Source organism: Lagopus muta, chromosome 26 (assembly GCF_023343835.1).
Source record: "Lagopus muta isolate bLagMut1 chromosome 26, bLagMut1 primary, whole genome shotgun sequence".
NCBI lineage: Eukaryota > Metazoa > Chordata > Aves > Galliformes > Phasianidae > Lagopus > Lagopus muta.
The window spans coordinates 289,141-314,138 of NC_064458.1; the positions used below are offsets into that span (position 1 = coordinate 289,141).

Genomic DNA, 24,998 nt, shown 5'->3' on the forward strand with positions numbered 1-24,998 from the left:
GGAGGAAGAGAAGACTTCCAGCTTTCAGGCATTAGGAACTTGGATATGTCAGAGGGGAATTCCTGCATGCACGCATTTGCAAAAGGGATGGACAGCATGCCTTCACCTACAGTGCGGCTGGGGAAGGGATGCGAATGCAGAGAGAGGGACTGAAAACTCACCTGGCACTACCACTAGCAGAAGTCTTTCTGCTTACAGAAAGGTGTAAGGAGAGCACCATGGCGCTGCACAGCCGCAGGCACCAGGACAGGCTCGCAAGAGCAGGCAACGTGCTTCTTGCTCCCCCCTGTCATACCTACGTGGAAGATTTGTAGCCTTTGACCTGAGGGTACATCCCTGCTACCTACTCCATCCTTCCTTCCACTGTCTGTTACAGGAGGTATCACATTTCAGAAAATGGAGCCATGTGAAGACCACACCGGTCACAGTCTGAGACAAGATGGAGAGAACTCAAAGAGAAACAAGTGGGGTCAACATGCAGACAGATCTAGGTGGGGATGGCTCTTCTGAGGAAGGGCTGACATGTAACCTTCTGGAGAGGGGAGGCAGGTGGGGAGAGGTGAGGAGAAATGGGGAGACATCCGCCGGACAAGATCCAGCCAGCAAACAGCATCAACAGCAACAAACAACGGCAGGTGGGATGCAAACACCGAGTTGTCATGGAAACAGAACAAGACAATTAATTCAAACCGAGGCTAATCACAAAGAAATAAAACCAAACTAAAAGAGGAAAGGGGGAAAAAAAAGCAAAACAAAACAAAACAAAAACCAGAATTTAAAAACTGAAAATCATCATTTGATGTATGGCAGAGTGTTGAGAATCGGAGTCTGAAAGGGGGCACGCTGCTGTCTGTGTGTTTTTGGCAGGGAAAGGAAGAGCCACTCACAGAACACAAGCTCAGGAGCCCAGCCATGAGCCCACCTCCTCTGCACGTCCATGTGGGAAGTGATTCTCACCACCCTCGCAGCACCCAGGGCTTCAGGTCAGCTCTGTGGGCTTTGGGACAGCCTCACTGCTCGGCTGCTTTAACAGCATTTGTCACACTTAACTAATGGGAAGCAGCCAGGACATCTGGTGCCAGCTGAAGACACCGCACGTTCTGTGAAAAGGCAGAATTTGGATTAGGGTTATTGGCAGACGAATGCAAGAGCAAAAGAGGCAGTAGCATTCCCTGGTTCCAAAAAATCTACACACTCCTGCGTGTGCACAACTGTACAAACATCCACACATCAGCCTGGGATGTGAAAACAACTCCAGCGCTAGCTGAGGCTGGAGATCCCAGCAAGTCCCTAGGTGCATCCCTGCCAGGGCTCAGGGCTGTGACAACAGCATTTACTCTAACAGGAAATACTTGTAGGGCTTGTCTCTGGACACCAGGAACCATGTTTACTGTTTGATTTAATTGCCATACCACTCTGATGTGACTGCTGACATGAGACTTCTCAAGCTGAGAATCTCTGGGTCAGCGTTTGGGTCAGAGCTTAGGAGGAGAGTGGTGATGGGAAGAAAGCTTGAAGAGCAGTGAGAGACTCAATCGAGAGCAATTTCAGCTCTGGCTCCAGCTGGGTTTCATGCATAGCAGCTGAAAAAGTGATTTATTTTCCATCTAAAAATGCAGAAAAATGAATCTTTCTGCTTTGTCATCCAACAAACTCGAAGGACTGGAAAGCTAAGAGGAAGAGCTGCCCTCTCTGGAATGGAGAAGTAGTGATGGGGCACTCAAGGCTCCACTTTATAGACCACTTCTCTCACACTCCACCAATTTATCACATCTCATCTCCCTTCCTTTCTAGGGCTGGGCTCCCTCGGTATGTCTCAGACAGGAACATCCCATTTCCGGAGCAGGGCAGCCCTTTGCTCTTCCAGAACTTCAGCCTGTTTTTCTACTAGTACTCATTCACTGCCTTACAGGGGCACAAAGCAGACTTCTAACCTGGAGACAACAGCATTTCTGAAGGCAGTCTCTGCTACTGTGCAGATAAAAATATCCCAAGTGCCAGTGCAAGGATGGCAGAAGTCACCACCACCACGCGCTTTTCGTCTCTCCCATCAGATGCTGAGGGTGCAGCCAGACCAAGGCCTACAACTCCTGCTGCTCCCAAGAAGCCCCTCAGCCCTGAGTCTCAGGGATGTTTGGTTTCCATGACAGCTTTGTCAAACCTATTTTACAAAGCCAACATGCAGACACCCGTGCATGCTCCATGTGCATGTGCAGCATCTCCTGACAGACACACACAAGCAGGCACTGACAAACAGACATTTTCAACAGCCAAAAAACTCTCAGGTGCTTTTTTTAAACAAGGATACAGCTCACTGCTGATAGGACCAGACATCACAACTGGAGCTGGACACTTGTGATGCAATTCAAACAGTGCAGGGAAGCGATTTATGAGGCACTGAAAGATTTCTTAACTCCAATTTGTTTTGAGTTTGTTTTATGCTGCTGGGTATTTCACACAGGCAAACGTGCCCCCCAAGTCCTGGTTAGTTTTCAGTAGAAACTGAACAGATCCACTGCTTTTCACAGCCTTTAAAGCCAATTGGTTTTGTTGCTGCTCATCGATACAGAGAGGTTAACTCGGGTTGTGTTCTGTGAGTGGCATTTTTGGTGCATTACTCTTTCCCACAAAAAGGTACCAATCAACATCACTCAGGTTCCCCCCCACCATTCCATTAAAAATTGCTGGGGTCCCCAGGTGGGAGATGTTTTGGAAAGGACAGGTTTACAGACCTGGTCGGAAGAGACACTGGGAGATCCAGGGCTGACTTTTGCAACACCAGAAACCATCCTTACAATGCGTTCCCAGGACGCTGCTATTGAGAGAAACCTGAGGGACACCCACTGGTTCCACTTGTTAAGCCCTTTCCAGATCAGCTCAAGGAGAAAAATGTTGGAGGAGGAGTGAGGTGGGGAAAGGCGAACATCTACACCAGATCCCACCGCTTCAAACCCCGATTCACGTTAAAAAGCAACCAAAAGATAAACACACTTTATATCTTAAAGGAGAAATTAATTGAAAAAAGGAAAGAACAGAAAGTGAAGTGAGTGGTTGAAAGCACCAAACAAAACCAAATGGTATTAAACATTTTGACACTCAGCAAGCTGCTGCTCCAAATGAGGTGAGAAGGCGGACATTATTGGCCATTTTGGTGAGACAGGAGTCATTCCGTCTTGCTCCAAAATGAGGAGGGGCAGGGGAAAGGGTGCCAAAATAATGTGCAGCCTCTACATTATTAGTGAAGCTTAGATTACACCTGTCCTCCCCTCCCAAAAGGTGGTGCATCCCTGCCCCAGGCTGCGCGGCAGCCGCCCTTCCTCTCCCATTCCAATTCCAAAATCACCGCACGGTGAGACGCGGCGGGGGTTTGGGTTTCTGACCTCCGTCCCTCCAGAGGAAGAGATACTTCCCCGTGCGCCCACCTCCGTCCTGATTTCCTTCATGGTAAATAAAAATAAATAAGTAAATAGGTAGATAAATAGAGAATGAGACCAAGGCTTGGAATTGGTCTGGAGGAAATCCATTACCTTCCCAATCATTGTTACTTTTCCACTTAAAAACACACATGATTTGAGTGACAGGCTGGCTGAGTATCTCTCGTCTTCTGCAATTCTTTTTTTTTTCTTTTCTTTTTTTTTTTTTCTGGTGGTTTTTACAGGATTGAATATGAAACAATCAGAACCCAATTGTTTTTCAAGCAGATCCGTAAAACTAAACAGAGGCTTTGCCATGTTATTTTTGTTAATTTGACAAGGTGTAATCTAATTTTTTCCCCTAAAACATAGAGAACAGCGATGCAAAAGGTGTAAGAGACACAGGCAGGCAGAGATTTCGAGATCAGTACAGCACAGTGTTCCTGCAAAGTGCCCTCTATAGAGATATACATAGATATACATAGATATACATAGATATATAGTTTTGATTTGCTTTTTTGGGTGGTGGCTTTTCGTATCTGTTTCCTGATACCCTTGAGAAATCCTTCTGCAGAAACACAGCAGATTTGTCGGTTTGGTTTGGAACTACGGTTTCAGAGCTGAGGACACCCCAAAAAGAGGCAGGGCGCTCCCCCACCCGTGGAAGTGCCAACGAGGCCCAAATCGTCACCAAACAACCCCTCCCTGAACTCCAGAGCCTGGAAACCAGCACTGCAGGGGCAGCTGTTCGCATGGTGGTTCTGCCTCCCTCCTTCCCGTTAAGGAACTAACTAATGCAAAGCTAGGAAGGGATTCCCATCCCTGTGTTTTAAGACATCAACGACTGTATTGACCTCGTGGACGTTTGTGAAATCCACAGTGCAACTGAAATTATTTCCTTCTGATCTCTAGAAGATACTGAGAGTTAAACAGCTTGGCAGCTGTTCCACTTGTTTATGGAGGGATGGACTGAGGAACCAGCAGCTCTGTTTTAATGGTCAAATTATATGAGCTGAACTTAACCCAGGAGAGGACTAAGGGCTACTTTACTCCTTACATTTGTCACATTTTAATAAATTTTGAAGCCGTATTTCCTGAGGTCCTATGCATGCTATTTCTGCATTTTCCATGGCTTTTGTGTTAACTGAATTGAACTAGTTTTGCTCTGATGTGTTTACCCCTGGCCTGATTTCACCTTCAGCCTCCAAATGAGTTGAGGTTTTCCAGAGGGCCTTGAAAAATACTGGAAATGTTCTCAGCAGGAACCTGGCTGCAAAACTGCTTCTGGGTGCACGAGCCCCGTGCTCAACTCCAGCAGCAGCAGAGGCACAGCCCAAGCATTGTGCTGCTTTAAATGCCTGTTGAGCCATTTAAAAACCTCTGTGCAGCGACCAGAATCTCGAACAGAGAGGAAAAGGGCTCATCCTTCCAGCACCACAACTGCTGCCTTTTTTAACTCCCGACGGGTCGCTGCTGTGTGAAACAGGGCAACGTTTTGAGTTCTGGTAAATTCAACCACGGCCATTTGCCCGGAACCAGCAGCAGCTCTGCAGAGGTTGCTGAAGCGCAGCCCACAGCGCGGTGCTGTGTTCCTTCCCCCTTCCATCTGTAGTAAGGGAGAGCATGCAGGGACAGTCCTTGCACGCTGAGCCAAGCAGCTGGCTATTGAAATCAAAACAGCACAGACATAAGAGCTTAAAGCTCTCAGTTAGACAGGAGCTACAAACTGCTCCATTTCAAGGGAGCAAAACAGCTGCGGCCATAGACCTTAGACAAGCACCATGGGACCTCTGTGGGGCATGGCCTGGGAGATTCACTGATGCCTGCAGAAAGGCACTGCTGGGTTTCAAGCCTGGTTCCACCCATCAGAGAGCAGTGAGCGTCTCAGCTCTTCCGGACAAGACTCGAAGCCTGTTAAAGTGCCAAAAAGGCTTCCTTGTGCCCCAGCTGAAAGAAGGCCACTGAGCTCTGCCAGCCCTATGGCTGTGCAGGGAGAGAGGGAGAGGCAGCAGGCTCCAAACCCCACCAGCAAGAAAGACACTCGTTACACAGGACTTCCCAATGGGCCGAGCTGCAGGCACAACTCCTCTCCCCCACTTCTGATCTGCTTCTGCAGCTCTCCACGAAGATGCTTCTGCATTTTGAGCTTGGAAATTCCCTGCTAGCAGACTTATTTTGGACTGTGACGCGATCTGATCCACAATGATACACATTGAAACCATGGGCCAATACCTTCAAGACCATGCCCCTAACTCCCATCACACCAGGTAACTGCCTGGAGTGGGTTTCGAGTCTCTGTTTCCTTGCCCAGTGCCATTCAAGCCTACAGTGACTGCATTCAATTTAGCTTTAGTTTACTGTTCTTGATGCTATTATTGTTTCTATTCACTCTTAAGGAAGAATTTATCTTAAGACCTTCTCAGACCACAAGTGATTCTAGCAGCAGCAATGCAGTTGGGGCACGTTAGAGATATTTCATAAAAGATAAAATAAACAAATACAAAAATAAATGGTGTATAAATCCCTTTTTCATTGCATCTAAATCCTAAAACTCAAACTCCTATTCATGAAGGAAAATCCTGTGATTAGTGGTGACTAACACCTTTTAGTCCCAGGCAGGAGGGAGGTGGGATGGGAACACCTTATTTCAAACTCTATTCCTTCTCTCTTGCTCTTTTTAAATAGAGCACGTCTTTTTTTCTTTTTCTTTAAATAGAATGCTGGGGCTGGGAGATGTCTTTTGGTTGTTGTTGGCATTAGGCAAAGTTAGAAGAGCCACAGCTGGCTGCTCTAAAAGACATGATCAACAGTGCAGCATTTCGGAGAGGTACCGTGGTACCTATGGGGGAAGGGGAGAGACTTGAAGGGGGGGGGGAATACCAGTACTGAGGGTCCGAGCACTGAAATCTCAGTATTTTAAGAAAAAGAGAGAGAAAGACAGAGAGAAAGAGAGAGACAGAGAAAGAGAGAGACAGATACTGTGTCAATACTGCACTGGATTTCTCAAAAATCACACAGCTTTAATACCTGTACACTAGGAAAGCCACTCCTTTGGTAGATTATTGAGTAGTGAGGACTGATGGGTGGAGGGAAATGCATAAACAGGGACAGAAGGGCATTCAATTCTGCACAGGGCAAAAGCACCAAGCACCAGAGGTACAACTAACACACTGCAAAAACCCACCTGTTTACTATCCCATGTGGCTGCCCGCTCAGGATGCACACATGGGAGGCAACAGAAGCTTAATGGGGATAAACAGGGAGATGAGAAGAGGGAAAAGAGGCATTTTCAGCTCGAATGTAACTCGTCAGATTTCTTATTGCTGTTTACAATGTGGAATGCAGCTGCCAGATGTGCCCCTGCAGCATCTTTCGCGTCTACTGCTGCTGCATTTTTCTTTCCACACTCCTCTCCAAAGCAGGGCTCTGCCTTGTCTGGCAGCAGCACTTCGGAGCTCGCTGCGCCGGCTGCTTTTCGAGGTGCCCCAATGCCAGGGGACGAGGAGGGCCAGCGGGGAGGCAGAGCCATGAGATGCGGGCTGTGAGGGGCAGACACCTGCGTGCGGTGGGGCACGGAGGGAGCTCCGTCCTCCCGCGGCAGAGCAGCTCCTGCGTGCGGTGCCTTGGCTCTGCACAGCGCGGCTGGGCCGTCCTGCGTCCTCTGCGTGCAGGAACTGGGGGGCAGCCGCCCCCAGCCGAGGCATGCGGCCCGGCCCTGCCCTCGCTTTGCCCTCCGACCATCTTTTCCACTTCCCAGGTCCCTCCCTCCCCTCACGACAAAGGCTCGTCCCCAACAGCAGTGCTTCCACGGACAGGCGTTAGAGCTGTGTGACCCCTTCCTGCTGAGGACTGGGGGTTCGGTTACCACTGGGGGGGCAGGAACACTGGCTTCTCACAATGCGTTTGGAATCAACTACAGCACAGCATAACCAACCAGAACTGAAACGGGAAACCAAGAGAAAGCAAAAAACTCAACGGAACGAACCACTTAGAAAGTAATTGTAAATCCACTTCAAATCAATCAGAATCGTAGAAAAGGAAAAAAAAAAAAAGACAAACCAAACAAAAAAAAGTATACATACTTATATACAGAAAAAAATAATTGGTAATTAATTTAAAAAGTGCATGCAAAGAAGATTGTTACATTCTCCTATCATGCATCAGGCCCAATGTCCAAACGGCAAGGTAACCATGACGACAGAAAGTGCAAGAACTCAGCAACATTACCAAAGGATGCATAGAGGCCCACAATGCAACTCAACTCATCTCCGCAAGACCCGGGAACAGCGGGTCTCGCTCATCTTAAAGATTTCTTGCTTTTTCTCTTTTTTTTTAATTATTTTTTTTAATTTTCATTTTTTATTTTCTCTTAAGAATGTAAAAATGTGGGTAAAGAAAGTAAAAAAGAAAAAAACCACACCAACCTTCTCGTAGCTCTGAGGGATGTTAAGGGGGTTTGATGCGGAACACAATGACATGAGGAGAAGAGAAAAATAGGGGAAACACAGAGAGAGTAAAAAAAGGCCTTCTCAAGGCTGTCAGCTGCAAATTGATTGTTGTTTTTTTTTTTCTTTTTCTTTTTTTTTTTTCTCTTAATCAAAACAAAAGGAAAGGAAAAAAAATGAAGATAGTAACGACCCTCCTTCCTCGCCTTCCTGCCTTCCCCCTCCCATCCAGCCAGGCCACAGCAGGCGAGCTCTGCAGGGCCGGCCCGCCAGCCGTCCTGGCCCAGAACCGTCCGGGCCGAGGGGCGCCGACCTGCGGAGCCGCCGGGGGGCGGCGAGGGCCGCGGCGGGTCCCTGCAGAGCGCTCGGCCCCGGCACAGCCCTGCTGCCCGCGCTCCCCCCGCCCCAACCCGGCTCTGAGTGAGGAAAAGGAAATCGTTAGAAGGAGAAAAGGAAACCCAAAGCGAAACATTTCCTCGCAGTGTTCACTTACAACTCCTATCCCGGGTGCTCTACAGACAAGCGAGCTACGGGAGAAACAAGGCATTGGGAATGCGGGAGTGTTGGAGCCTCTCTTAGAACAAAAATCGGGAAGAAAAAGGCGCGTGAACGTTCCCTCCCACCAACGCATAATCCACTGCGGAAACCTGTTACCTTTCCACGATAATAACAGACAAGAAACAAGAATTAAACAGCATGAGAAGCGCCCGCTGAGCCGCCTGCACCCCGCAGGAAAGGCCTGGCTGCGGCCACGTCTGCGGGAGGGCTCCGAGTGGCCAGAAAGGTGGAGATTTGGGAAGAAACGAATAGCAGAAAATCACCACCTTTTTTGCTTGCTTGTTTTTTGTTACTGTTTGTTTTAGAGAAAGAGCCCCAGACATTCCAGCTGTCTGCCCTGGATGAGCATCAGATCCAGCCTGCCCCAGAGTAGGATCAGGAACTGCCCTGAATGAGTATCAGTCCAGATTTGCATCCCAAAAAGCAGCATTTCGGGGCCTGACTGACAGGGCAAATTTCAAAATGCAATTTTCCAGCTGGCCACAAAAGGCTATTTAAAAATGTAGCTTGGAAACGTTAAATTATTAAAAGCCTTCTCTCCATGCGCATGTGATTTAGTGAGCGTGAGACACGAGCGAGAGCGAGACAGAGAGGGAGAAAGGAGCGCCGGAGCACAGCTCTGTGCGGGCTGCAGAGGGAACGGGGGTGGGGTGGGCGGCGCTTCCTCTGCCATGGGATGGAAATGGGAACAGTTTGCTGGGATGGAATTTTGCTTTTTTTTCCTCCCGATGGTATTTTTCTTTTCTTTTCTTTTTTTTTTTTTAAAGTGAGAAGGACCGGTCCTGCTCTCTCATTATCAAAAGTTTTGCTCTGGAAAGATATTAAACCAAAGCCACACACAAATGTTACAGATGAGAGAGACGAAAATAGAACAAAGAAAGCAGAAAGGCAACAGCCCCTGGGTGGGAGTAGATCGAGGGGGCACTCAGCAGGAGCCGGTCCCGTCATCTGTTCCGTGTGATACGGGCAAAGGGATTTGTCACTGATGGCAGAGATGTCTGCTGGCCCCTCCAAGCTCTGCAGCTCTGCCTGCGACAGCGCTCACACCCAAGGCATCAGTGACAAAGTGCTGCTGGCAAAGGGAAAACCAGCTGGAACACAAGCAGGGAGTTGGGGATGTCCCCTCCTGCTGCAACCTGGGAAGGTCCTGGGTGAAAGGGTCTGGCGGGGGGGGGGGGCTGAGGAGGTCCTCCCCTCCTCTCACACCCCTACCAGCAAAACTGAGACCTTCCCACTTCCAGCCAGCAGGGATTCTTAGTGAGGAAAGGGGATTATGGCCTCTGCAGCCAAAGCTAGGTGCTCCTCTCTGGGCTGATGCTGGCAGATTCTTGGACTGGTCTGGATTGCACTCGGCTTCACAAGGGTGACACAGCCTTGTACCACTGCTCTGCAGCTCTCGGGTGCCGGCAGCAGGGAGGAACTCAGGGTACACCAGGACAGCCCTGCAAGCTCAGAAGTGCACTGCAGGGATCCGAGCAGAAGCACCAGAGCTTTCCCCGTGCTCAGCACAGGAGCAAATGAGAGCGCTGGGGAGAAAGGACGGCCACGGGGAGGGCGGTATCTGCCAGCGCTGCGGGCCGACACGCTCCCTACCTCTCACGTAAAGGTTTGCAGGTGAGGAGTAGCGCACTCCCGCGCTGTTGCTGGCGACGCATTCATACTTCCCCTGGTCCGTCTCCTCGCTGCTTTCGATCTGCAGGCCACCTGGCAGGAGAGAGGGAGACCGCAGCACAGACAGTCATCACCACTTTGTTTTCAGAGGAAGCAGGAGCATCAGTGTTGCTTTCTCCTCCCCTCAGGCAAACGCGCACCGGAACGCTGCTAGGGGTCTTGGGATGGGAAAGGAAGAGCCCTGCCAGGATCAGCTCCTGCCTGTGCTCTGCGCTACAGCTGGACGTGGCCAGCAGGAAGGGAAGCCTCACACCCGCCTCTGGATGAAGTGTCACTCTGTACTGAACTAATTAGCAGAAATACCGACTGTTGTGACTTCTGCAATGCAGACATTCTGCACCAGAACTCATGAAATCAGCTTCAGTAATCCATATTACTGCGATCGCCAGAAATCTGCCTGAAGACAGTCAGCTTCCCCCTGCTCCATCTGAAGCAGCGACCACAGGGATGGCGGGATTGTCACCCAACGTCCAGCATCCCTGGAGCACTCTTACCACTGTTCTGTGCCTCAGTTTGTGACTGAGGAATCTCACAGGAGATAAAGCGTGAAAATCACATTACTGCTAATGAATATTTTCAAATTGCGTGTTAGGCCTATGCTGACTGGACCAAAAGGATTACATTATTTTCTTAAACCTGTAAATTATTGGAGCTGACAAGAACATACCAGGAGCCCAAACTAAATACCCCCGTAAGCAGACATGCATGTATATGCAGCATGTAACTACATGGAAGAAAACTGCCTCATTTACCTCAAAGGGCTTCACTCCTGCAAAACTTCAGTTAGAATACATACAACATAAATAATTCACCAGGCTATCAAATGTTTTATGTATTAGGAGTACATGATTATACTACAGAAATGGGCAGAGCTCACATGAGCCGAGACTCCTAACTCCCATCCCTGGAAAAAGCAATAATAGTAAAAACAATTCCAGATCTAATATTAATGATAGCATCTTCAGTCGGGTGCAGATGCAGCCCCTCCAGAGCGATGTGTCTGCGTGGGGAGGACACGGAGCTTGTGCTGTGTGTGCAGGGTGCAGCAGGATGCTGTGCGGGAAGCCGTGAGGCTGCAAGTGCTTCTGACAGCAACGGGGTGTGAAAGTGCAGCTCCCACCCAGACCCACTGCGTCTGGTAGATCCCAAAGGCAGGACAGAGGGAATGAAAAAAAAAACACAACAGCGCTAAATCGAACTGAAGTCATTTCAAAAGAACCTGAGGGTATTTCAGTGTGAGAGGAGTGAGAAACCAAACGCTGAAGCTTCACACTGAAACATCAGCTGAGCATTTTTCACACTGAACTGAGGCTCGAGTATCATCTGCCTTCTGAAACTTCCACAGAGGCGGAGAGCTGCTCGGGGAGCCTTCCCAGAAACTTCTGTTTGTCTGGACAAATCTGTGATAACTTCAGCTGGTTCCAGGCAAACCTGGCGCCCACGAGTGCTGCTCATCGGAGCGTGCGATGGGGCGAACGCAGCGCAGAGCAGGAGCAGCACCGAACTGCAGCACACAGCTGTACTGCAGGGATGAGGACCCAATCCCTCATCCTGACCATCACAGCTTTGCTGGTGAATGCAGTGTGGAAGTTACCCTGCAGTCAGCTGCCAGGAGCCAACGGAGATGACGTGTGAAAAAATAATTATCTCACACACTGCACCTGATGCTGCTTTTTACCAACAGAGATTTACAGTCTTTTAAACTTGTCGGTGCTAAAGCAAGGTTCCAAAGGTGTGTGCACACTCTTCCTGCTGACTTTCATCGACAGCCGGAGCTCTTTTGGGCCTCCATTAATGACACAGTGCAGAAGCTACTTACCATGGGTATCTCTTCCAGAAAAACCTAAGGGTGAGAGAGTGGAGAGGAGAGGGGAAGACGGCCCTGAAGACAAGGAGATGGGAGCCTGAGCAAAGGACTGGAAAACTTCCACTACAATCAGTGGCTCAGGATCACTTTGCACCAGTTAAGAGAGACTCTAACTATTTACCAAGCTTTGATAACATTTACTGCCCAAGACAATCTTCTGTCCTTTGCAGTCCTGGAGAGATCAGCTCTTAAAACTCTGCCATAAATCTGAGGCAGTACAGCCTGAGACGTTATTAGAATAACAGTACCGGTATTACCAAGTGCACCCAGCAAACAGAAACAGACATCATAACCATATATAAAATAAAGACAGGTATAAAAAAGAAATAAATATCCAGAGGTGAAGCAGGACAAGAGAACGTAACACAACAACAAGAATCTGGATTGAGTACAGGTCAATGAAACAGGAACTGAGTGGAGAGAAGTGTTTGGAGAGTGGGTGAGTGAGTGGTGGGGGGTGTCTTACCTCGGATCGGTGTACCTTCTGCAAAGAAAACAAAGAAAAGAAGTGAAAAGACTGCAAAAGCCCCAACACCTGGATTGCCTGTGGGAAAAGGACCTGAGTCAAGGAAGACAGTTCCCAGTAGGAAACTTCCTGTGCTATCTCAAATTAGAGGGACAGACTGAAGAGGGTTCGGGTACTCAAGGTGGGATGCCCTTTATAAAGCAGTCCAATTCAGCTGGCTGTTTACAGAGCCTCCGTGGCACTTATCTTGGAAGCTCTTTGAGACTGGCTCCATTTTGCTGGTAAGAATGGATAGAAAGTCTTCAAGCTCTCAGCTAACATTACTGTTTGTTATTTGCAGAACGTGTGATGAACCTGCACATCTTCATCACCCTGGGGGCAAGGAGACAGCATTATGTTGGTGTCAGCCAAGTCACAGAAAGGACATCCAGGTACCCTGCATCACATTTAGAGTTGCAGGTCTGATCCCAGCTCTGCCAGCGAATTCCCAGTTCCAAACTTAAGCTTTTGGCACGGATGTGTGAGGAATTCAATGCGTGTCCTTAACAGGACCTTCAGTTATCCTTCAGTGGCTCAGCACAGAGATTGAAGCCAGATGCTCCGCATTAAATAGAGTTGTGCTACTGCTCAAGTGCAGGGGGTGCTCATGCCACCGTTCTAGAATCATCCCAAACCCCAGTGCGGGAGAGGGTATTTTTGGAGAGAAGAGCCCTGCTCTGCTTGTTGTGGTTTTTATTCAAACCCCCTCCAGTTGTCTCCAGTGCCTGACATGAGCGTTCTGCCTGGGCAGGTCTCACAGATGAGAGGAGGTGACTTCATCATGGCTGTGAACCACACCACAGCCCAGGTGGCAGCAAAATCACCGTGCCCCCGTTTGACCTCTGGAGCTCGAAACCATCTTCCTTTGAAAACACGGCAGGTCCTTTTGCTCACAGCGGCATTCAAACTCGTTACACAGCTTATTAAAAAAGGGAGGTTGATTGCTTTGCTTTTTTACCCCAATCCTGAGAACAGAGCAGATTCCGCAATTCCAAATATTGCCTCTTACTTGGGAAAAGCACAAGAGTTTCTCCGTAACAGTAACAACTGCTGTCACTCTGCAGCCAGGGCTCGTACTGAGCACTACTGGACAAATAGCCTGCACACTCTCCTCTCCCCCGGCAAGAATTACGTTCCCCTCTCTAAAGATGGGGAAACCGAGGTTGAGGTGAAGCAATGCGCCCGCGGTGGCAGGGAGCGCTGCGGCAGAGGAGCCCAGGCCTCCCGTGTGTCGGCTGCCTGAGCCACAACCTCCCTGCAGCGCTCAGCCCTGCTCACCCTTCTTGTGCTGCGGCCCAGTCCTCCGTTTTCAGGATAGAAGGTAAAAATATACAGATACTGATTACAGTTTGTCTTTATTTTTCAAAGGAGATGAGGGGAGAGAGGTATTATAGTGTTAGGATATTAGATTCTAGGTGTACTCAGCTTCTAGTTAAGAGGTTAGGTTATTTGCTAGAGAAAAGTTAGCGTCTAGTTAGGGTTAGGAACTAGCTAAGGTTAATAAAGCAGGCCGGTTAGCTATCAAAGGGACAAAGGTTGGAGAGACAGCGCTTGAAAGAGGTGGGGGAGCAAGAATTTGGGCAGATCTCCACACGGGAGACGGCAGGAAGGTCTGGAAAAGCGAGAGACAAAGCAGCAAAGGGTTATAGATCAACTCAGTGGAAACAAAAACAGCCTCCAATCCTTCTGTCTCAAAACTGGAGTGAAAATCTGCCATCTGTAGCACAAATCTGGAACGAGGCTAATGGGAAGCGGGTTGAGAGGGGAGGAGACCCCAGCAGCACCCACTGCTGTAATGTTTTGTTGGCCTTGCCAGGCTTTGCAACTTCCTGCAAAGGCACACCACAATGGGCAGGAGAAACGTGATGGAAGTTTGAGCTGTGTCACATTGGAGAGACAGTGGCAGAACCGCCCCGTGTTACCGTAGGCTGATTATTCCCTGTTCCACCTAAACATCAGAGCTGTCCCTGGAAACAGGCTGCTGGCAGCTCTCGGGGAGCCAAGCAGTGCTGCTGCGATGCTTCCAATTCTGACTCTGGCATTTGGGACACAGAGGTGAGGAGCGAAACACGGTTATAAGATGGCCCACAGCTGGGACAGAGGTGACAGAATTTGAACCAAAACGAGATCAGATAACTCTCAAGGGAAGAACGGTAGTTCGAATGGTGGCAGGGACACAGATGGTAGATTTTCACTACTGGAGTTTCACATCTAACCAGCTTCGTTTTCAATTTAGGGGAGCGGGATGAGGCTAGAAGGGGATCGGGGTAGAATAATAGCACCAGCTTTGCAGGAAAACAAAAGGAGGAAGAGTTCCCATGGATGCAGACCTCCCAGGTGGAAAGTAGGTTATGCAAAATATTCATTTTGCCTTCTGCATCCCCCTAGGAACAGAAAATCTGTTCGTTCAGGAAAAACATTGAGGCTGCACAAGCCCAGACGGCCAGCATAGCATTCAGCAGCAGAGGCAAAAGGCACCCGGCCCTGGGACCAAGATGGTTCCAGGCAGAACTCCATGCGCAGGCGTCTCCCTGGGCAGAGAAGATGGGATCTGCTCTTCCACCATCCCTTTCTCTAACTCTTCCCACACAGCAAGCTGCCCACGATTCTCTAAGCCTTCAACACAGGGAGAGGAGGAAAGTCACCATTGCCATGGTAATGACAGAAAACACATCCCCACCTTCTGTCAGACCACGTGTGAGAACACGTGTGTGCTGCGCTCCTCTCCCGAGGGCTGAAGAGAGCTTTCTATTCTAAACAAGCAAGCAATCATCAAGGGTCTCCTGCAATTTTAAAATGCCGGATCCTGGGTGACAGCTGCAATTGCTACATCTCTGATCACAAAAGGGGACGTGGCACAGGAGCTCTGCAGGGCTTCTCAGGGGACAGAGCTGACGTGGACAGGGTGCTTTTCCAACCGCCGGTGACAAACAGCCTCAATTTGGAAGTGCTGCATCCTCACCTCTCCCTTCCAAAAAATCCAATAACTCTGTTAGATGTGAAACTCCAGGACCTCCTGCAGGTGTGAACACAATTATCACAGGTCCGGGGTACAAGCTACTGTGTATTTGGGGAATTCCAGGACAACTGTTGCTAAGTTACAAAAAAGTCTATCCAATGTTAGGAGGTTCATATTTAGCTGTTATCTCTTCATACAGATTTATTAATTAGGATTAATATTATTCTTTTTGTAGCCTGCAATACCCCTGCAGAAATTATTAAGAGGGCAGAAGATCCCTATTGAAAGAGTTAGTAGAAGAAATGCATGGCATGCCTCTCAGAAAGCTGTTACAAAGGAATTAGTTTAAAGGTGAGGGCTACAAATCTCCACATTAGCAGGTTTGGGGATTTCATTTAGCTTTGGTTTTTTGGTTTGTTTTTTGTTGTTTTTTTTTTTAATTGAACAAACTTACCAAAGGTCTCTGAATGTAAAAAATAGTGAAAAAAAGACAAAAAAGAAAAAAATTAAGTTTGTTAGAGCCACTTATTTAGAAAGCAGAAGACAACACACAAGACACAAAAGGTTTTAGGGTTCCTCTGATGAAAGAAGCCAACTGCTGAGCGCCTCCCGCTGTCCCCCATAGGTGGCACGGCTGAGCAGAGGACATTGCCTGCTGCTCCTGTGCACAGGCAGAAACATCCATTCATTGCCCACCACCGAGGCCACTTACACTCACAGGCAGCCTGGGTTGCTAAGGTTGAGATCCTGGTGTAAGACTGAGGGAAACAGGCGGCCAGACAGAGCTTTCTCCCATTTAGCTCTGGCTGACAATTCAGCCTTTCATTCTATCTAAACGATCAAACATGAAGAGTCCCACTTGCTCGGAAGGAATGTCTGGAGATGGAGGGAGGGCCGATGGCTGGAGGAAAGCTGTGTGGCTAACAGCATCACCACCTGTTCCTCACTTACACTGAACTCTTAACACAAACGGCACCATGGGACGATGTGAACTGAACGGCCGCAGCCTCGGAGGACCATCTGCATTGACAGTGAAGTACCTGGCTGTTTTAATATAAACAAGAACTAAATCTGGACACGGCTGCCCAATTTTGCAGAGCTCTGTGAGCTCTTTTAATGAGCTAATTTGCATGTTTGCCACTAAATCCTGTACCAATGCAAATTCAGGCTTTAACGCCCTCCCTAGTTCTTAACACCCTCTGTAATAAAGCACCATGGATGCCACCCTCTGCAAGGCAGAACCTTCGTGGCTGTCCTGTCCCGTCTTGTCCTGCTGCATGTCCCTGTGCCCATCTCCATCAGGGAGCACTGCACAGCCAAGTCTTCAGAGACAGCACAGCCGCTGGCTTGTGTGCTAAGTCTGTTAGAGATAGAGCTCCCACTTCTCCTCCCTGCGCTCCCTCTCACAGAGGGTTTGTCCAACACCCGTTAGTTGGCTGTAATCGTAATTTCCCAGAGGTTGGATTACAGTGACACTGCTGGCCTGTGCGTGGAAGACACTGAAGCTCATTAGCAGTGTCCTGAAGCATCCAGTGCCCTAACGTGTGCTAGTGCTACACTCTGGGCAGCAAAGCTTGTTTTCTGCAAAGGTAAATGTATTAAATTAAGTCCTGACATCAGCAGCACTCGCATCATCAGCGCTCTGACAGGCAAGACCATGCACATCGCACACTGGTTACAAATGCACTCTTGAAATCTCCTTTGCCTTGGTCTGGATGACCCTGATGTTAACGTTCTCCACTTTCACAGGCCTTTGCATTGCAGAACATGCAAGTTTTGGAAAGCCCTACAAGTAGATGAAATAGGACAATAAAGCAGAACCTCGACTTTCAGTCCTCCCGGGTGAACAGCCACCTGCACTCCTTCCACAGAAGCAACAGGTTTCTGCCCCAGAGGACAGCAGGGATGCTTCACCAGTTTACTAATTCAAAGAAGCTGTAAATGAGATTAATTTTTCAGCAGGCATCTTCAGATTTACCAGAAAGGTCAAGGGTTCCCTCAGAGGCAAACCAATTCACTGAAAAAAAAATGCAGCATTCAGGTGGCTTTAAGGAAAGCATCAGATCAAACCCAGTTAAGGAGTATAAAGGCATTCTAGCAAGATGATAAATGTATTAAAAATAATCTGCCTGTGCATTACTCACACTTCAGCTCATGGTCACAGAGCATGATATAATTCTAGTTTACCTCTCATTATTTATGCTGAGTGATTTTTTTTATTTGCATTTGACTCAGCTGTTACAATAAAACAGAGAGGTCAATCTCATCTGGGTTTGTGGGATTCACCAATCCATTCTAATTCTAACAAAGCAGCTTAAATATCTGCTTGTTAGTTTGCTTCACTGAATAAGGAAGCATTGATGCAGGTGTACAAAAGCTACACCGAACTGGAACTACACCGAACCAAACCGGTGGCTGTGGAATAATGAATTTTTGTGTTTGATTCCTGCTAGGTCCAACAACAAGGAATGTTTTCTCCAGGTGGGGTGAGAGCGGTCGGTCCAAGCAGCACCTGAAGAGGACCACTTCTGTGGGTAGTTTTTGTCAAGAAGTAAAACTTGCACCGCTCGTTTCATAATCGCAGTTATCAGCAAGAAAGCAGGGAGGGTTTTGCGTGGATCTTCTTTTAAGCTAAGGAATTACTTTATCAGAAGCATTCATTAATAAATCCACCTGTGCCCTCCTTGCATGTGTGCACATACACACTCACACTGTGAACCAGGATATTTAACAACTACACAAACAGCTCCTGAAACATGGATATTGGGAGATGTCACGTTGACACATAAAAACAACAAACGTAAACAAAAGAAGCAGATGGACAAGCAGATGGGGAAAGACAGAGAACTGACAAGAGCCACGGAGCTGGGGTACATCTGTTCGCAGAGATCCACTCCACTGCACTGCCACTGAGCACTGCTCACTGCTCACAACTGCTCTCCAGCAATGACTGCAGGGATGTGATGCCAGAGAGATCCCGCAAGAGCTGCTCTTCATACCAGCTCTGACAAGCTCCATTTACACCCACAGGATCCTGCTTCCACAGCTGCAGACCTTACACCAGGTGTGCATGGCCTAGTGTGCTGTCTTGTCCCAGTGATTCTTTCCCCAGCTCTTTCTCTGAGGAGGAAACCCACAGCCCCTATCCAATTTCCCAAACTGCAGTAACATCATTACTGAGGCAAGCAGACTGGTTACAGCATCTCCTGCAGGAGAACCAGCTTCCCTTTCTGCTTTCCTTTGTAACAGGAAAGGGCAGGAAAATGGGGTGCAGGGGAAAGCGCCCCAATCATTTCCTGGATAAGAATGTGAATCCCAAAAGCGAAGGAAAGCAAATGACCCAACGCACACCTGCGAGGCTGCGTTTATAGGCCCCCTCCTCTGTTTCAGAAACCTCTGGGCATTCCTTTAACAACTGTATCTATATCTTGATTCTCTGACCTCACACAGAGACCTCACCTGATCTCAGCTGCTTTATTCTCCCGTTGCTCGTGCTTGGGTCGACAGGCAGGAAATCTTTAAACCAGGTGATCTCTGGGTCTGGGTTCCCACTGGCTGCACAGAGCATTGTGGCCGTTCGTGTCCGCTCCACCACTTTCAGCTGGGGCCCCATGTCAATGTTTGGGAAGCCGGGAGGCAACTGGTCCTCTGGTGAGAGAGAAAAAGCACAGCGGTTACACACACAGCTGGGACCAGGGCAGCTGGAGGGGCTGTTCAATAGAACACACCAAAAAACGCAGTCAGGCAGAACTGCTGCCCAGTTCTCTGAGCAGTGAGATTCAAGGAAAGGCTACTGCAAATCATCCATAGACGGCCTGCGAAAACATGTCAAGCAGTGAAGTCTACCCTCGTGCACGTTATGTGCGACCATCCTAATGCCCCACAAGAAAAGTTTTACAGTTAAATACAAAATCTGAGTCTAAAAAGCTTTGGGGCATCTCAAAGTCTCTCCAGATCTTGCAGTGCATCCCTCTCCCAGGAAAGCAACTCGCACATACTTGCTCCTACAGCAGAAGCTCTGCATACATATGGCACAGATCCCTGTCTGCAGAGTACAGCACAGACAGCCACATCTGAAAGGAGTAGTTCTTCCTTCCCCCCAAGCCCCACAATGCAAAACAAACTACGCAAGAGAAATAATGAAAGCGACTACATGAAAAGGAATGTCAAAAATGCAGTGAAAATGAGGAGGGAAAGGAGAGGAAAATATCATCCAGCTGTAGTTACCAGAGGGGACACACAGAGCAACAGTGAGCCAAGTGCTCTCAGACAGGGTGTGATGTTCAGCTCTATCGGAGTGCTGCTGCCATGCAAGAGGGATGCAGCACCAGGACCGCGCAGCCGGGCTCAGCAGAGCTCCCTGCCACCTCTCAGCCCTGCTCTCACCTTCACTAATGAGGGGGAGGAGGGCAATCCTAACCAGCGTTGGCTAATTTGTGATAACTAATATAAAACGTTAGTGCTTCCCCCATAATCTTTGTCACATCTTCGCATGTTTAAAAATGGGCACTGCTTCCTTCTCTTCCTTCTGATCATTACTGGAGCGTTATACGCCATCCAGTGTGACTCAGTGCAGAGTGAAATATCTTCTCATAAATCAAAGGAACCTGACCACAAACAAAAACACGTACCACCTCATGACTGCAAAAGTAATACAGGTTTCAAAGCATGGACTGACTTTCAGCTGTATAAAGGAGCAGCTATTTCAGTGCATCTGAAATGCCTCAAAACCAGGTACTACCTTCAAAACAGAGACGCAAACGCCCTTAACCAGGGACTGATCCAAACCTTTGAGGTCTCACTTCACCGGGCTGTTCTCAGGCTTTGCAACACCCTCCAAACAGCATTTGGTTTTGCAGATCATGTGTGCTGCAAAGGCCCAGCCCCCCCCAGGAGGGAGCTGAGGGCTGGAGAGCTCAGGGAATTGCTTTGCCTTCGCACAGCTTTCAGCCAGCTTTCAGCCAGGCTTTTAACGTCTTCTCTTCCCTTCTCCCATTTAACCAGGCGGTGGTGTGTTGTTAAGGAGCTGCAGAGCTGCTGCCGCATTGGCTGCAGATGACATCATTATTGATTACTGCTTTTATCCTGCTCCCTGGCGATGCTACTCCACCTGGCTCAGACCCACGCCCGTTAATTTCATGAACCAATTAATACGTGTGCATGTGTGCTGGGGGAGGCCTGGTACAACTACTACTGCCGAGTGTTTCTAATTAAACAAAATGTTAATCTTGCAGCACATTGTGCAGAATTCCTCTGAGTTTAATTAAAACAACTGCGACTAGAGGCGTGATCAGATTTGAGGATCAGATCGACAGAGGAAGCACCACCGAACATCACACACTGCACTGATCCAAGAGCTCAGATTTCCTTCCTGCCAGGAAAGTGAAACTGGCTTCATCCCCTAACAATTGGATTCCCTTTAATAATGCAATTACAGTCTCAACTCAATCCCCACAAGACATGCACACGCACGCCCTGCCACCTCCTCCTCAATCCCCAAACACCAGCCCGGACCTGTTACCAAGTAAATAAACAAGGGATGGTTTGGATTGTGAATTCTCTTTCTAAAAGCAGCCCAGACAACTGCAAGAACAAAAGAGGGAAGATGCAAGCTTGGAGGGCACACCTGGCCTGCTGCTGAATCCCATGCTAGCTCATGCAGGCGAGTGTTGTCACGCACTGCACTTGCTGTTCTAACAGAGCTCATCCTGCTCTTAGACTGAGAAGTGTAAAGGTTTCTCTTGAGAAAAAGCTGGTGAGTTATCTCAAGGCCACTGAACAAAGTAGGGTGAGAAGCAGCAGGCGAGGAAAAACTGAGGGAGGCAGGGAGAGGAGAGCACTTCAGCATTCATTTGTATGAGATCCTACTGGAGGCTGTGCTGTGCCGGGAGCCGCGCATGCACTGATGCACACACGGTCCTACAGACAGAGCAAAGGGCACCAACTGCAGCAAAGGAGACACTCGCTGCCTCTCGTCCCTCGAGAAGGTGGCAGCTTTGTGTCTAGATAATCAGTCATGCTAGAAATGAGGATGATGAAGGAAGATAAAGCGGGTGTTGCTGCTGCTCTTTTTCCCGCAGGGCGCGCAGTTATTTAATAATTTAGAAGAGGAGGAGGGTGTGAGCACGTACAGATGAGCTACGTATTGAATGCAGAAAGCTACAATGAGGGCGTTGTTGAAGAAAAGAGGAATTTCTTGCTTTTCTCTGGAGATACACAGCCCTGCTTACGGATACCGGCTGGTCTCTCATCAGCCTGCCATCCTCACTCCAACGGTGAAGAGCCAAGAGCAGCTCAAATGACACTAATCTTAAGCAGAACCAGGATCAGAATCCAGAACTTGTGAAGCTTAGTCCTGTCTTCTTCATCAACTTTATGAGTATGTTACAAGCATCCCCGTCCCCACCACGCATCCCTGCAGGATGCACCTTGTAAAGTGACACCCAGTTCCTCCCATCAGGATATACACTGCTGTGTCTCAGCTAACCACGACCACGCAGCCAAAGACAGATTTGATACATGCCAGGAGTCTCAGCAACGTGCTCTGCTTGTTGATTCCATGCATTCTGATCTGAGAGTTCTGCTACGAAGATAACTAAGTGGGCTCACAGACACTCAGATACGTGAGCTGGCCCCACAACAGTGCAGGTAATACCCGGCCCTCCCTGCCACCAGCGTGCTCCTATGCGCTCCGCTGAATTAAAACTGGCCTGACGTTTTTCATAAGCTACAGAACTAATCTGCTTTCTACTTGGCCCGATCTTCAGGTCGTTACAGGAACAGCCAAGCAAGACCAGTTTGAAGCACATCTGCCAAGACCTTCTCAAGTGGCCAGGTAACACCTCCGAGGCAGCTCTGCCTCAGCACGCGCTCCCGTGGGGCTCAATGCTTTCTGCTGAGCATCCAGAACTCATTTGTGTTTTGTTGACCTAAAGCCAACGATTACAAAATCCAACCAAACAGCAGAAGTCTTGCTAGAACATTCTACATGCCCACACCAGATGTCCTCTTTGAGTAGGAAATGTGTGACGGAAATTTCAGGGCAGGACTGCTAGAGAAATGAACGCTTCATAAGAAAACAACAGGGAATCTTTAAAAAAAAGGCTGAATGTCCAAACCCAGCAGCCTGACCCACACACCGGTAATAACTGCCACAGACCTCGCGTGTCTAACAGCCAGCCTCCTCGATTTTCCAGAGTGCAGCAATCCTCGGGAAAGGACAGCATCAGCCAGCACGCGGCGAGCTGTCAGGGTGCAGCAGACCTTGCTCCATTACATTCAACTGGACCGAGCGCTGTTTTTTATGGGATCAATGTACAATTCATGTTGCATTTACTAACGACTCACAAAGGGGAGCCCCCATGGAACTCCATCAGCTTCAATAAAGCAAAGAACCAATCTCTGCCTGCCCCTGCTCCAAATGCAGCTCGCTGCCTCTGCACAGCAGAGGCAATGCAGGCAGAAGGCTGCAGCCCAGTCTCCTGCAGGCAGGGTGAGGCAGGGAGAGAACCTCCATGGCTGCCATGGGCTGCTACAGAAGTGGAGGGAAGATAAAACCTGTGTATAGGAAGCAGTAACAGTAATAATAAAAGTTAAATTATGCACATCTTTCCTGGAGTGAGGAGCTTACAGAAACAATACCAACTGAGAGCTGGGGTGCCTGTGTCAACTAGCTTCCCTTCTGCCTAAGTTATTATGAAAAATGACAGCAGCTGGTGTCAACAATCACTGGAAAATGCTTCCCAAGACCACTTTCCTTCCTTTTCTTTGGGCTCTGCAGGAATCAGGTTTGCAGGCACTACTTCCAGCCTGCTGTGGAAAGAACAGCAAGTTCCAGACTATAGAAACGCAGATCCGAGAAACAAAACAGGAAGGACAAATGAGGCAGCAGAGCTGGAGTGAAGATGTTCTGTGAGCTGAGTGGTGTCCATCACAAGCTTTGCTTCTCAGAGCTCCCAGAGGTTTCCTCTCCTGCAGCTTCCTGCTATTAAGTGAATGCATATGGACTTCTATCATGGTCTGATCCAAGAACAGTCATGTGGATAACCAAAGAAAGGTTTATTCCCCATTCCTTCAATAGCCACATCTAGGAGGGAAGAATGCTTTTTTCCTTTATGTTTGTGAGACTGTCTGCTCTCTCACTAAGGAAATCCCATAACTGTTCATACACGTGTATTCCATGAAGTTACACAAATGTATTTCAAGCTGATTACAACAGCACAGCCAACAGGCTGCAGAATGAGTCCAAACCCCATCCTGCAGAGTTTGTAACAGCTGGGGCCCAGGTTTCCATACTCCACAGCATGCCAAGATAACAGCTTCTGCAAATGACAGCTCACATTCATCTCCAAGCTGTGGAGCTGCCCCCATCTTTCTGCCAAGCATTCGTTCTAAAAGTGAGAGAAGAGAGGCAGAAAGGAGGAGGTGGCACTGCAAGGAAAGACAGAGAAAAGACAAACAGGAGAGTGGGTGAACGTATAAGGAGATTGAGAAAAGAGAGGAATAGATGCCAGCATGCTGACTTTGTCATTGTGGAGATTAGTGGATTTGTGCTTGGTCCTTTTAACCTCCCCATCACTTACAAATGAAGACAAAGAGGAGACAATCTGTGCTACATGAAAGGTAGGGAAAGATGAGGGATGGAATAACTCCAGCAGTGCAGGGAAGGGAAGGGTGTGCTGCAAAAACTGCCTCCCCAGTGCTCTTCAGCAACCTGCAGGTCATTACTGCTCCCCCCTGTTTCCTGGACTGGTACCCTACCTGCTTTTGTAGCCAATTAGCTAAGCTAATGAACAAAGTCCCATTAGGCAAGCGGAACAGCAGTTCCTGTGAAAGCACCACAGCACTGGAGCAAAGCACCATAATGTTCTGGTGGGATCAGCAAAGTGCATAATTAGGCAGGCAGGGAGATGAGCTCCTGTTCTGTCATCTGCCTCTCTAGCTGACATGTGTATGATGCTGATACCGGAAGGAAGAGCTGCAAAAAGACATGTACGAAGCAGTGCTGTCCCTAGGGGCCATCACTGAGCTCAAGGCATCATTTCCCATACACTGCAGCTTTCTTATGAGTGCTGAAAAACGCAGTGAGAACTCAGAAGATTTGCGAGAGCAGGAGTTGGAGGACAACATTGTCTCTCGCCACTGATCACATTACATTCAAGGGGTAGAAATTTTGGTCACGATCACAGGGGCACCTCTCCCAAACCGTCACCACTCCATCTTTGAGGAAGTGTGAAGAACAGAGCTTCCAGCTCCCAGCCAGACCGCAGCTAACCACGCTCTGCCATAAAGCACTGTTGCAGCCTCCTCACCACGTACTGCCAGCAGAAGGTTAAATGCCACGCCAGGCAGAGGAGCAACACAAAGATTTCAGTGCACCTACACAAATCTGTCAGGCATGCCTGGACCACAGGCTTGCATCCTCAAAGGAAGCCAGCAGCTTGCCAACGCAGAGCTTGCCAGGTGAGCAGCAGAAGGGATATTCCTGCTACAAAAGGCTTTGCCATGTGCCCTTTATGTCTGATCTTTGCTTATTGCTCTGTGCTAGGATTCTGCGCACAAATTTAGCTCCACACTGCCA

The 24,998-nt window shown here is 48.6% G+C and overlaps 1 protein-coding gene across 11 annotated transcripts in view; it reads right to left on the reverse strand.

The window, feature by feature from the left end:
- Window positions 1–24,998, reverse strand: part of PTPRS (protein tyrosine phosphatase receptor type S) — a 122,400-nt gene that overhangs the window by 45,770 nt on the left and 51,632 nt on the right. For all 11 annotated transcript variants that reach the window (XM_048927833.1, XM_048927841.1, XM_048927842.1 and 8 more), the window contains exons 5-6: window positions 18,878–19,066; window positions 10,010–10,120 (exon numbers count right to left, since the gene is read on the reverse strand). In XM_048927833.1, the coding sequence (XP_048783790.1) occupies window positions 10,010–10,120; window positions 18,878–19,066 (300 nt within the window). The remainder of the gene's footprint in view (window positions 1–10,009; window positions 10,121–18,877; window positions 19,067–24,998) is intronic.